Genomic DNA, 14,433 nt, shown 5'->3' on the forward strand with positions numbered 1-14,433 from the left:
GCAGGTGACGAGTGCAAAAGTACCTGTTCCCTATGAGCCTCAAGTTTCTTACTTATAAATCACTTCATTGTCAAGAGTATTATTCCTAATGGTTTTCTCCCTCTCCACCCTTTTCCATATTTACACATATATGTCTTTTTTTCTTTCTCTCCCTCCCAGTCTTATGCATTTATTACAGTGTAATTAATATAACTGGTTTTCCCCCATTGGATGAGAGCTATTTGAAGAATTAGACAATTAATGACATCTATTTTTTGCTGTGTACCAGAATTCTGGGAAAGGGAGGAGACACAGAGGCCTCAGAGTTTCCCTTTCCAGCTGGAAGATCAACAGATGGCAGCATGCCTAATGTACCCTCCAGCTGAACACAGAGCCAGATGCTCACAGGCACAAACCTCTGGGTTAAGGTCTTGGTGACAGAAAACATCAAGAGAAGCAGCATGAGTGTGCAAAGATGAGTGGCCCAAAATGAAAGTTTGCACAGCAAACAATGCAGAAGGGAAGACATGCGCTCAAAGTTGCAAAATCAATGTCAGGAAGAAATGAAAGCACAGCTGTGGGGAGAAGGCGAGGCTGGGTCAAAGCCCTGAGGGCTGGACTGCGGGAAGTTGTCTGGATGTTGTCATTGTCATGCTTGGACAGAAGTGGGAAGAGCAACTCCAAATCTCATTTACAGATCTGTCAGCATAGTTTGAGCACTTACATGGGAGGGAAAGACAGTCTGCTTCCAGCAGTGTCTTTAGGGCCAAGCAGGGTCCCTGTTTTGCTTGGATATTTTGAGTTAATGGCTGGCAGCCTCACCTGTATGCAGAAACACAAATCCCCAAGTCAAAAGATGAAAATTCACCAAGAGTAGCAAACAAACAAACTGTACAGGACTAGCCTTTCAATGAGGTAACTATTTAATAGATTTAGTTACAATGAAATGTAACCCAACAATAATCCCATTCAACAAAAGGGCTTTGTAAAAGGGACAAGACTTTGCATTCCAGTAAAGATGCCATCTACTCAAGAATGAAATGATTAACAACTTATTGGGAAATGCTGGAGGCTCTATGAGAGGTCCCATCCAGATGGAACTTCCAGAGGAAATTGGAACATATGTTCCCACAAAAGCCATGCATGCCAAGGTTCACAGCAGTTTTAGTAATAATCACCAAGAACTGCAAGTGACCTGAATGTCCATTGACAGGTGAATGGACAAATTGCACCATAATAGTACAAATGGCCCATAATGAAACACCTCTCCACAATACAGAGGAACCAGGCTCAGGCACTCCTAACAGTTTGGCTGCATTACAAATGCATAAGGCCACATGGCAGGTGGCAGAGCCAGGTGTCAAGGACTACATAACACTAAAAAAACGGATCATTGCCTGCCAGGGTTAGGAGTCATGAGTTGTTGATGAAAAAGGGGCTGAGAAACTCGGGTGGTGACAGAACTGCTCTATAGCTCAATGGCTGTGGTGTTCACACAACACATACATTAGTCAAAACTTATCCAACAGTACTATACAAACAGGGACCTGTATTCAATTTGTATCTTATTTTTAAAAACAGATATAAATGGTAGTAGAAACAGAAAAAAAAAGCAAGCAAAACCCATGGAAGTATATCAGCATTTACAAGAAGAAAAGATGCTAACAAAACCCTTCTAATCACCCAGCAAGTGAGCAAGATCCTTTGAGTTCTGGCTAACAACCAGTAGCATATTTGCCCTAAATACTCTCAAGCATCTTCCACATGCTAAGGGAGGGGTCAGGGCATGGTTATGGAAAGTGCTGCATCCCATAATCTTTCCTAGGGCATAGATGACAGGCTTCAGAGTGGCAGGAGGAAATTCTAGTACAACCTGCTAGTTCAATGTTGTGATACTTCTCAGGTTCAAGTTCTCACTGTACCTTTGCCAAAAGGACTTATAAGATACAAGAAGAAAATCAAATCAAAGAACTCCCCCACCTTAGCCTAATAAATACTCCTAGGAAATCTTTGTCCTAAGTGAGGATGATGTGATCTTGCTGAGGCAGTCTGGGCCCTTCTCCGATGTGGCTCATGCCTAAGTTACCCAATACCACATGCCTTCAGCTGTTACCTATTCAGTGTCAGTCTTGAATTCTTGGACATCATAACTCCTCAGCATGCTAGGCAAGGGAAGACAGGCTGGCTTCAGGCATTTGTGCAGCCCTAAGCACAATTTTTAAAGTGGTTACTAAATAAATAACCACATTTAATTTGTCAGTGATGCAGCATTTACTGTTTTAAAATTTCTCTAGCTCTGTACTCTAACCGTGGTTAACATCCATGTGCTCAAGATTTCAGCTCAGTGTAACTGGTCACTTATATACCACTGAGAAACAGGACTGATCCCTAAGAGTCCATTCCACTTTCATACACATGCTAATGGCCCAAAGCCAGAATGACAGTGGAACACTGGGGATGGCTTGAAAAATAAACAAGCAGCCCATTGCAGCCAACTCATGCTGTACTTCATACTCAGCCACCCAAGTCTCCAAATAAACTGAGGGTCCTCTACATACCAGGATACTGATAAGTGAGGCCTGGGAATCAGTAGGATGTGCCTAAGAAACACCTAGTTTCCCCAATACTCAAATAACAATGGTGTTGGCTCTCGTTCTCAGTATCAAAACAGTATTGCCATATTTAATACAAACTTCATCATTTCACTCATAAATCCCAATGTCTCAAGCACTAAGACTAATTTCAGACTTTAGTGCTAATAGCAATGTCAAGCCCTCAATGGGGCCAGGGGCCTGACTGTGGTCCCTGGAGATCCTGGAGGTACCCAAGAGGAAGCCAGGAGACCAGACAGGCTTCTATCAAGAGATCTCAACCACCAATCAACCAACTCAATCTCTCTGATATGCCGATGCTAACACATAATGGCAGGAAGTTCATTGGAGTAGACAAAGGGGAATAAGGGAAGGGAGACTGAGAAAGGGAATAGGAAAGACAGTAGAATGAATTGGACATAACTTTCTTATGTTCATATATGAGTATGTGACCAGTGAAACTCCACATCACATAACAACCACAAAATGGGATCCTAATTAGAATATTACACTCCATATATTATATGTATAATATGTCAAAATATACTCTATTGTCATGTATATCTAAAAGGAATAGATAAAAATACTAAGTATTGAATATAGAGTATTAGGAGACAAGTCTCCAAAATTACTCTTTTATAAGACAACTAGCAAACCTGTCTTGGAAATTGATTACCACTTTGTAAATATTTGCACATATTCAAAAAATGCAAATTGCCTAAGAAGTCTTCAGTTCAGAGATCTGTCTCCCCTTTGTAATCAAATATACCCCTGGGAGTTTATACAGAAAAAAATAATTCCTTTTCTCTTACTTTATTACTAATGAGAAAATTCCAGGAAAAAAAATTCAACTTAAAGACAAAGTGCAAAGATATCAGAAGCAAGATATCCTTCCTACATGTACCAAATCATAGTGCTATGCCATATTTCCCCTACATATGTATTAACTGGTTGAAAAACACTTAGTAAAAAGTAACCTCACCTATAAAATCAACATTTACAAAAAGAAAACGACAACAGTGTCACGCTTGCCTTTTAGTAGAATGAAACTTAAAATTCTGAGTACAAGAACAATGTTATGGGCATCTTAAGACACACTGGCAGGAGCTAACAAGTTCATTCCTTAATTACTCAGGGAGACATGGAAACAAAGCAGATGCAGATGCCACCTATTTATGAGGGCACCTTTTTCTTCTCCTTTTCTAGTTCCTCGGCCTCTCTTTGCCAAACCGTTTTCATGTCAAAGTCAAAGGGCCCTCTTCTGGATTCATAGTCACTGTTGGCCTGACCAGGGTTGAATTCTTCATACACCATGTAGTCTGGCATGGAGACCACAGGAACTCTGAAGGAACAGAAGAGACAGTTATGGCCTGGTACCTAGCACCATTTCATTCCCTCTCTCTTCTCTTCCCAACCCCTTTCCCACTCTTTATATAAGAATCATCCATCTTCCTCAAAGACACAGATGGCTTCCCTCCACTCTGCTCATGCTGAATAAACCCATGCACCCTTCTCCAGGACAGCCCCCCCAGGATCAGGAGGTCAACTCAGAAATCAGTCTCATGTGACTAAAAAAGGGTATATTAAAATAAGAATTTATAAAGCAGATAACTTATAATTATTTCTTTTAGAATAGCATCTACTATTTTGTCCTTTTCAGAGAGCTGAACATCCCTAAACATTTACCACTTAACATTATAATTAAGATAATATTTTTTTTTGTTGGACAGTCATTTTTAATGTATGTATTTAAATTTAAATTTAAACTTAAACTGATCTTCCCTCACTGACACCATACCCGGAAGAGTCATCTCCAAAGTTCTCTGCACCCCTTTCTGTTTTACAGTGTCTCATTCATTTTTCCTACTGAACTTAGTACAGATTATTCTTGTATGTGTGTGGCAGGAGTGGGGGGGATCAAACCCAGGACCTTATGCAAGTCAGGCAAACAGCATATTCATTTTTTAAAATGGGAGAAATCTAATGTTCCCATGCCTTAGGCATGGCATAAATTTTATGTGTTCTTTTTACCTATCCAAACAAACAACAAACAAAACACAACAAAAACAGGAAAATCAGAATCCTGAACACAAAAATCACTCTGTGACCATGAACAGAACCCTCAGTCAGATGACATCAGATAATAGCTTAGAAGCATGTCTATGGTGGTCCTATCTTACAAGGAAAATAAAAACAAAAAACCAGAATGATTTTTCATGTTTCCTCTCAGTCCAAGAGAGGTGGTTTGGAGGGTCAAGTTTACATAACACAAACAGGAATTCATTTCAAACATTGTGGGGGACGGACAACAGCTCCCTACAATTCTATAATCATTATAGAAACTTAGATGTACCTCCATTTCTAGCTGTATCTAGTGTATTTCATCTGTATCAGAAAGCTTTAGACAGGCTGCTGTTTCTGTAGCCAACAGACAGGGGGATATCCCATGTGTCAGAAAACAGAAAATCTGAAGCTATTTACCAATAAGCAGCCAAAGACCCACACCTCAAAGGGGACACAAGATGCTCCATGTTTCCCCAACTTTGGTTTTCTGACAACTCTGCTATATTCCCTAAAGAGCTAGCTATTGAAAAATAGTACCTGGACCTGTGATATCACACACTTGCTATCAGTATTAGATATTTATATTTTTAAAAATACAAATCGGACTATTTTTTCAATTAAAAAAATGTGGGTGCTTCAAGATACTCACTCATGCTGGTGGGCCGTGGGTGGCTTGCTGTGGTGGATGTACCAGTCGGGTAGGGCATAGGCCACCGGGGAGCCTTGCCTCGTGCCAGGGGCAAAATGCTTCAGCAGATCTCAAAAAGAATGAGACAGGGTTGCATGTGGGCCTGTTGCTTACACAATAGAAGGCACAACCAGTGGAAGTGTAACAAGAGGAACTGTGCCATCACCCTGAGGTTGCCTCAGGACTGGGGGCTACCAGAGCATTCCTGACCCCCCACCTGCCTCTGCATGGGCTAACAGGTGAAGGTCCAAAGGGTCCAGTTTCACATTCAGATAGGGATGACCCATGCGAACCCCTCACCCCCATCTCTCTTTTCCTCAAGGATCTGGAAAGATCTCCTGGTCCTGAGCGGGCACCTATGCCAATATCATCACTACTCTCCTTAGGTCCCCAGAAGCTGTGCTTGCTGTTCCCCTACCTCAGTTACTCCTAGGCCATTCTCTGAGCCTAGAACAATCCAAGCCTAGATGGCCTCTTTTATCATTGTCAGGCTGTCCTTGACTCCTCCCTCCACCCAATACAACTATTTCCAGAAGAACCCCTCCTCTTCAGGTTTCCAGGTGGGTAGTCCCTGGGGAATTTATCTTGGCTTTTCTAGCCAATCTGAAGGGGAAAAAATCTCAAGGCTCCTTCTCAGAGACTCAGGTTGGTTCCTGACTCACCAGCTGACTTTCTAGCTTGTATCCCTCCCCTCTGCTGCTATGAAAAGGCTTCTGGTGGGAAGAACTGATTTTGCCAGATAATACCAACAGCAAAATGATAATAATAATACCCGTGACAGCAGAGAAAATGTATTGATTTAATAATCTCAGTAAGAAATTTTTAATCTCCCATTTTTCACTTAAAAAATTTTTATTGTTAAATATTTCAGACTTGTAGAAAAGTTACAATAGTATGGGTTCCTCCTCTGACCTTCACTTCATTTTATCACATTTGCTTGATCATTTTCTTTCTCTATGTTTTAATCATCATCATCATTATTATCATTATGGGGCAATAACAAAATAAAAAACCCCTTGCAATATCAAAATAAAAAACTTGCCTGTAATCCCAGAAACTCAGAAGACTGAGGCACAAGAATCACAAGTTCAAGGACAGTCTTAGCAACTTAGGAAGACTCTCAGCAATTCAGTGAGACTCTATCTTAAAATCAAATATAAAAAGGACTTGTATATAGCCTAGTGGTAAAGAATCTTTGGGTTTAACCTCCACTACCAAAAATGTCATTGTGATTACTGTTTTCAGAACTGTTGGGTAATCTGTTGCAGACAGCATTCCCCTTCATCCTTAGTTTCAGTGGATGTTTCAAAGACAGTCCTTACATAATCACAGCATGATGATCAAACTGAGAATATTGCTATTTGTTATAATTTGAATTTTAAATGTTCCCCCAAAACTCATGTGTTGAAGGCTTGGACTCCAGCTCATGGTGCTACTGGGAGGCAATGAAAATTTTAGGAGGTAGGGCCTAGCTGGATGAAGTAGGTCATTGGTGGTGAGTTCCTAAAGGTAACATTGGGAAGCAGCCCCTTTTCTCTTTCTGCTTGGTGGCCACAATGAAATAAGCATCGTTTTCTACCATGTGCTTCCATCATGATGTACTGCCTCACAGTCCCCAAAACAACTGGGCCAAGTGACCATGCATGGCAACTCCTGAAACTGTGAGCTAAAATCCACTTTTCCTCCTCCCCAGTTGTTTATCTCAGGGATTTTGTCAGAGTGTTGCAAAGATGATTGAGGCAGTATTGATGCAATACTTTTATCTACTTTACAGAACTCATTCCAGTTTTGCCAGTTATCCCACTAGTGTTCTGTCAACCAATGGCAGGGGAAGGTAGTGTCTAGGTCTTCTACCTACTTTAGGCGTAGTCAGGTAAATGGGTTGTTATGGACTTTTTAATGTTAAAGCAGCACAGATGTGGCCATTTTGTTTTTCATTATCCCTATGACATTCTCTGTAGGGATGATAGCAGGCAAAGGGGAAAAAAGAAAAGTTTAGTACTTGTCATTGCCACTTATCCCAAAGGCTAGCAGTGAGACATTTGGGAGATGTTCCCTCAACCCTCTGATCAGTGATTTCTACTGAACTCAATATGCCTCAGTTTTCAAATATTCAATCAGAACTTTTTCAATTAAATCTTGCATTAAAATTGACTTTCATCAACATTACCATTGAAACATGTTGGTTGTCTTCATTATTTAAAATCTATTTATAATAAGGATAGAGGAAATGACAATAAGCAAGAAAAAAACCAAAAACTTTTCACAAATTAGCCAGGAATTGGTTGAATCAAACAAGGGACATTACAGGGCAAAAGTAGATCTCTTGAAATGCGCAACTTCCTGAGATTCTCCTTGCAATAACAAAATAAAAGGGGGTTGGGCAATGGAAATAATGATTCCAAAGGTAACACTCAGAAAAAATATCTTACATAACCAATTGTGTGAATCCAAAGTCTTTTCAGTCTAACATCACAAAAACCATTTCCCCCTGGAGATTATACACATCTTCAACCTACTCAGTGAGTTTAAACTTCTAAAGGCCTTGGGCAAAAGTTATGGATTTTATAGTAAATATATTTTATATATTTTTGTATGGATGAAATTATAACACCCCTACCCTGCTCACAAAGCCACTGAGCATGCAGAGGGCTTACCAGGTCTGCCACCTTGTTTTGCAAGCTTCACATATTCTGAATCCGTTTCTTTTATCCAGTACTTCCTAGTCCCAGGTGTGTTCCCATTGTGTGATTCTTCCAGATTACTGAGTCCTGGGATCTGGGACGCTGGTGGGACATCCACAGCCTTCTCAGAGCGCTTTGTGGGCAGGTGGTAATACCAATCTAGACAGGAGGGAAGCAGAGCTTCACTGTTAAGTGTGGGTTGTAGGAGGATGCTGGCATCAGGGAAGGGCTCCAGTCCCCTCTGAGACTGTGCAGACCAAGCAGTCAGGGCAGCACACATGACAGAGCAGAGAACATGAGCCCTCTCTGAACACCTGGGACCAGGAGGACAATTAAGTCCCCAGAGATGACAAGAATGTCAACCACCAGCCCAGGTGCAATAATCCCAGAGACTCAGGAGGCTGAGGCAGGAGGATTGGAAGTTTGAGATCAGTCTGGGCCTTTCTGTCTCAAAATAGAAAATAAAAATATCAGTGGACATAGGTTAGTGGTAGAGCACCCCTGGATTCAATACCCAGAACTGCAAAATAATGATAATAATAATATGCCAACCACTCTTGCCAAGAGAAGGAAAAGTACCTCCTACTCAGCCCTGCCAGTCCTGTTTCTCTAATGTGGTTTGACCTTCCTCCCAAAGAGCCCCAGTTTCTTTCACTGGTGTGCTAGCTTCCTAGACAGGTATCCAAGCCTGTCTGTCTCAATCTCTCACCTACATAAAATGAAGACTTAAGTGTATTCCTAGTTATGTTGGAAGTATGCAATCCTTAAAAATTTTAGTTCACACAAAACATTACAGGTAAGTCTATGAAGTATGTGGTAAAATGTTGACCAACATTTGATAAACTTAATATGTTAAAAATACTTTAGTATAAATTCAGTCACAGGAACAACAGTCTGATTAAACATGTTTACCAATTTTACAAGAGCAGGAAGGCAAGCAAGGGGGTTAAAGAAGCCTCATGAAATGAACACCTGTGATGGCAGCTCCTGCCTGGCTCCCTTCCACCACCCTGGCAGCAGACTGCAAACTGTTGTTTTGGAGTCAGCAACCCATTTCCACACAAGCCCCTCAGCTGGCTTCACTGTGCCAGAGGCCACAGTGGGCAGGAAAAGGTATCAGAGGCCTGGATGAGTATTAAAGAGGGAAAGGAGGCAATGAGGGAATCATTTCACCAGAACAAACACATACTCTAGAAAACCTTCTCAGGCCTGATATTCCTAAGGACTTTCCTTTGGGAAAGACTAAGTTGGATGAGTATAGATCATGTGGCTTTTACTGTGACGTAGGCAAAATAGTGCAGGGAGCGGGAAGGACAGGAAAATGAGAGAGTTTGCCCTCTGTTCTTCCTCTGCACTGTGACATGAGTTCAACACAGAAAGGGACAGGAACTCTGTGGGCATGACCCAGAGAAGTAAGGAGGCTGCCTGAGCCTTAAGCTGATGGCATCCAGAGCAGACCCCATAGGCTTGCCTATAAGGCTCCACGGAGAATAGATGGAGGAGCTTCTGTAAATAGCTGGGGAGGTTGGCAAAATCTCAGGACCTGGGGTTGTTAGTGCTTATTTATGACCTTACAGAGAGAAGAGGTCTGGGGCATCAAGACTGTAGGTGATTTTAGGTACTTCTTTGCATTCAAAGTTGATTATTCAGATGCCCAAATGTAAGAAAAAAAATCCTCACAACTGATTAAAACGTTTATAAACAAAATCTAGGAAAAATACGATATACAAAAGATCCAAATTCTTTGTGGCATAGTGACAGAGTATATTTGATAGCACTTATCAGACTGTACTGTGACAAAATTCATGACATTAAGACAATACCCAGTTCATTACAGATGTGAGGCAAACTTTTTGTATCAGTGTGACTGCAACACAGTACCCAGATATTGGTTCAGCATTATTCTAGATGTTTCAATTAAGGTATATTTTTATATAAAAATAACATTTAAATCACTGGACAAGCCAGAGATGGTAGTGCACTTCTGTAATCCTAGAAACTCAGCGGCTGAGGCAGAAGTGACTGTGTGCGAGTTCAAAGCCAGCCTCAGCAACTTAGTGAGGCCCTAAGCAACTTAGGGAGACCTTGTCTCAAAATTTAAAAAAACAAATAAATAAAAGGATGTTGACATGGCTCAGTGGTCAAGTGCCTCTGGGTTTAATCCCTGGTACCAAAAAAAAAAAACAAAACCCATAAAGTAAATCAGTGGACTTTGAGTAAAGCAGATGATCCTCCACAATATGGGTGAGCTCCATCCAATTATTTAAAAGTCTTAAGGAGAAGAATGAGATCCTCTGAGGAAGAGGCCTTTTGCCTCAGATGGATTTTTTAAATTGAACTGCAATCTACTCCCAGCCTGCCCTGCAGATTTCATCTTGTTGCTGCATAATTGTTTGAGCCAGTTCCTTAAAATAAGACTCCCTTTCTCCATATATAGGTAGATATCCTATTGATTATGTCACTGGGACAAACCTTAACAGTCATACATTGGAAAATAGTACAAATCAATCAGTTCACTCAGGGCCTGGAAACAAGAAGTTATCATCCTTTAAAGCTTGATAGCTTAGACATCCAATTTCTACTAAAGCTGGGTTCACTGCATAAAAATGAATGATATTTAACATGGAAAATCTTTTAAGTATCTAAAGGACATTAAACAGCTAAATCAATACTATAAGGTTTTGAAAATTGAAGAAACATTGGGAAAGCCTTAAAGAATTACACAAAAGATCACAGAAAATCAATCTAATAATTAAAAATAAGAATTTAGCAGCTTCATGCTCTGATCAGGTTCAGCTCAAAGATTTCCTCTCTTGGAGAGAGAATATTTGATTCTTGCTTTATTTTTCCTCTCTCTGTTTGATTACTAATTAATCCACAGAGAACAGTGTATCTTCTCATTACTGGAAGCGTGGGCAAGCACTGAACTATAATCCATTTATAAATGAATGCAAAGGAGGAGCTCAGAGAGAAAGGGCTCAAATAAGTAAAAACCAAGAGTCACCACCTGTCCCACATACACAAAGGGATAGGGGGAGAAAGAGCTCCAGGAGAAGGCTGTCTAAGAATCCATGCCCTCTCCTCCAACACACAGCATGGCCTGGGTTTCCAATAGTGGTAACAATCAGACCTAGAGGTTCATTTATATGAAGGGCCTTTGTTTCCTTTCTGACCATATAAGAACTGCTCCAACTTGTCCCATACATCTGAACACCTGTACTCTCTTCTCTATTCTCTTCCTTCCAAAATAAAGTGGAGTAAAAACAAAAAGAAGACAGCATCTCAAGACTTCTTCCTTCCCTTCTCAACTTCATCCCCTGGTACATAAGCCATGAACCTCCACTGAATACTTGTTTTCTGCATCCAGCCACTTAAAACAAGAAATATTTAATTTGGTTAGGGTTTTAGAAGTCAATAAAATACCTGGGAAATACAACTGGGGGGCGGGGGAAGTTCCCTAGTCGACATTCAGGAAAACAACGTGAGATTTATACAGGGTTAACTATTACAAAGAAATGTTCAAGCATTATTTCTAGCTCCCGACCTCCACCATCTGAACAACTCACTCACCACAGGGAGCATAGCGGTGTGAGACACCCTGCACCTCCTTGCTGGTGTTCCTCATGGCCAGAAGCAGAGAACGCTGCGGGAAGAGACAGATAACGCATTTGTGAGGCATCTTCAGGCATAAAAGGTGGAGGCGGGTAGAACTTGCTAGATGCGGGGTCGGGGTGGGGTGGGGGACAGGGGACACTCTACAGATGCAGCTCCCAGGGTTCGCTGCTGGCCTGACTCCCTGGGAGCTGCATCTGCAGAGTTGCCCACCCCACTCCATCTAGCAAGTCCTGCCCACCTCCACCTCTTATGCCTGAAGATGCCTCACAACACACAAGTGCTTGTACATCCATGCAGGATACACAGCAGGTACAAACGCACGCCAAACACCCAGCAAGGTTCAGTCCACACTGGATACACAACACAGCAGGGGCACATCATACAGGTTATACAGTCGGGACACAAGCAGCCAGGCCCGTGAATGCATGCCGGGCGTACAGAAGGGGGCAGGTCGTGCGGATAAACAGCAAGATCAAGGAACCATCACAACAAGGAGAACTTGCACTCCCAGTACTCAGCAAGTACATATTGGGTATACCACAGATAATCAAAGGCTGCAGGACTTGGGACTGCACCAAGGTCCCGCGGTTGTCTCCGCCCCCGACGGTCAGGCTCACCTGTCCGCCCAGGGTCTCCTTGGCTGCTGCCTACAGCACTCAGGACTAAATTTTGTGTGCGGCGGGCGGGTGGGCGGGAACCAACCCGAAACTCCCAGCGCTGCGGGAAACCACAACAGCCCCTCGTTGCCAGGACAACGTCCAGCAGCCAACCCACAGGTGCAGTAAGAGTGCCACCAGCCAATAGGGAAAACCTGAGGAGTGCCAGTAGGCCAATCAGGACCTGGGCAGAGCGCAGGCGCCACCTGTCAACCGTCTGGAGCTTGGGGAGGGGTCTCATTGGGGCTAGGGCGTGGTGTGACGAAGCGTGGTGGGGCGGGGCGGGGCGGGGCCGGGCTTAGGACCTCCTCGTGTCACACCGCCCCACCCACCCACTGGAACCCCAGTTACTGCACAGTAGTCCAAAAACTGCGCAGTGGTCCAGAAAAACTAGGAATTTCTGCCACGCTCGCCAAGCAAGGGTAACTGACCTTAAGAAAAAACCTTCAATAGATAAACCTTTACCAGGCAAATGAGAGAGTAATGTTGCATCTAACAAAAGAATTTAGAAAGAATTTGCTTACTAAGTCTCTTGCTTATTTAGAGAGAGAGAGAGAGAGAGAGAGAGAGAGAGAAATGCATACTTGGTAAAACTCAGCAAATAGACATGTCTGCCAGTTGCATATTAGTGGTAAAATTATCATGTAAATGTTCTTCCTTATACCTTCATTTTTGGGGAATATTCCTGTTTTGTAAGCCCAGGAATCTCTTTAAAAAGTTCTTAACTATATTTCTACAGTATAGTGTTTACAGTTTTAAACCCTTGACTTTAATAGTGAACCTTTGCTGGATTAAGGGTCACAAAAACCCCAATAATTATATTAGGAATTATGCTTCACAAGAATGGAAATTATCTGGCAAGTGCTTGATGAAGTCAGTGGGCAACAATAGCTTTGGCAGAGGTAGTGAGGAGACACTTAGTCAGAAAGCTTCATGCCCACCTGGGCCAGATGGTGGGGTAATTTCCCAGGGTTAACCCCTTGGGAAAGTTAAGGATATACTATTAGAACCTTTATAGAAAGGTTACCACAGCTGAGGCAACTGTAAGTAGACTTGATTTTCTCTTATTGAATTTTTTTTTTTTTTTTTTTTTTTTTTTTTTTTTGGTGCTGGGGATTGAACCCAGGGTCTTGTGCATGCTAGGCAAGCACTCTACCAACTGAGCTATATCCCCAGCCCTTGAATTTTTTTTTTAAATCAAAGCATTTTATAATGGTGATTATTGAACCACTTGAACTAAACAAAGTACTGCTTCTGTTACTCAAGTGTAGCCTTTATAAATCTAGTAGAAGGCAGGTAATATAGGAACTGGGTAAATAGAAGATAATTTTTGTGGAAGGAATTAATCCTAACTCTGACCTAATATATATTACTATATATGTAATAATATAATAATTAATGATATAGTAATGAATAATATCGTAATGATCATATTGTAATGAATGTACAATATTAATATTAATTATTAATATCATTATTGTATAAGAATTATATATTATTATATAACAATATTAATTAACATTGTGTACAATATTAATATTGTACATTCATTACAATATTAATCTGATATAATATTGTAATATAATATTGTAATGAATTCTAGGGAGCTTCAGCTGACCCCCTCATGTAGGTAATCAAGACTTCGTATTCATTGGATTAGACATAGGGGAATGAAGGGAAGGGAGAGGGGATGGGAATAAGAAAGACTAGACTGAATTGGACATAACTTTCCTATATTTATTTATGAATACACCACCAGTGTAACTCCATATCATGTTCTCAACCATAAGAGGTGGATCCTAGTTAGAATAAGTTATATTCATGTTTATATATTTCAAAATATATTATTCTGTCATGTACTTGAAAAAAACCAATAAAAACCAAGAAATAATTAAAATTAAATTAGTAATACAAGATTTAAAAAAAGACTTCCTACTGCAATGACAAGTTTATTCCACTGCATAGAGAGGCACTCAAGTTATCACCAAGCATAACAAGTGCTTCCATTTCTGTAAATCAAACATTATCTGGATAAGGGTTATACAGACAGGAGAGCTTATTTTTAAAAATAACTGATTTTAGTAACTGGAACTGACATGACTATAGAGTATCTGTTTCTCACTTGGGTTAATAAGAGAGTGCAGCATTTATCCAAG

The 14,433-nt window shown here is 41.1% G+C and overlaps 1 protein-coding gene across 14 annotated transcripts in view; it reads right to left on the reverse strand.

Moving 5' to 3' along the window:
- LOC308643887 (uncharacterized protein C7orf57) overlaps positions 1-14,433 on the reverse strand; it is a 65,616-nt gene that overhangs the window by 8,576 nt on the left and 42,607 nt on the right. For 12 of the 14 annotated variants that reach the window (XM_081284291.1, XM_081284297.1, XM_081284294.1 and 9 more), the window contains 5 exons: positions 11,577-11,649; positions 7,980-8,165; positions 5,284-5,392; positions 3,756-3,912; positions 704-801 (listed from right to left, as the gene is read on the reverse strand). In XM_081284291.1, the coding sequence (XP_081140417.1) occupies positions 704-801; positions 3,756-3,912; positions 5,284-5,392; positions 7,980-8,165; positions 11,577-11,649 (623 nt within the window). Of the gene's footprint in view, positions 1-703; positions 802-3,755; positions 3,913-5,283; positions 5,393-7,979; positions 8,166-11,576; positions 11,650-12,238; positions 12,616-14,433 lie in introns of those variants that run through there. The other 2 variants (XM_081284285.1, XM_081284288.1) reach the window with 2 other exon arrangements.

Source organism: Spermophilus citellus (assembly GCF_964194105.1).
Source record: "Spermophilus citellus genome assembly, chromosome: 3".
NCBI lineage: Eukaryota > Metazoa > Chordata > Mammalia > Rodentia > Sciuridae > Spermophilus > Spermophilus citellus.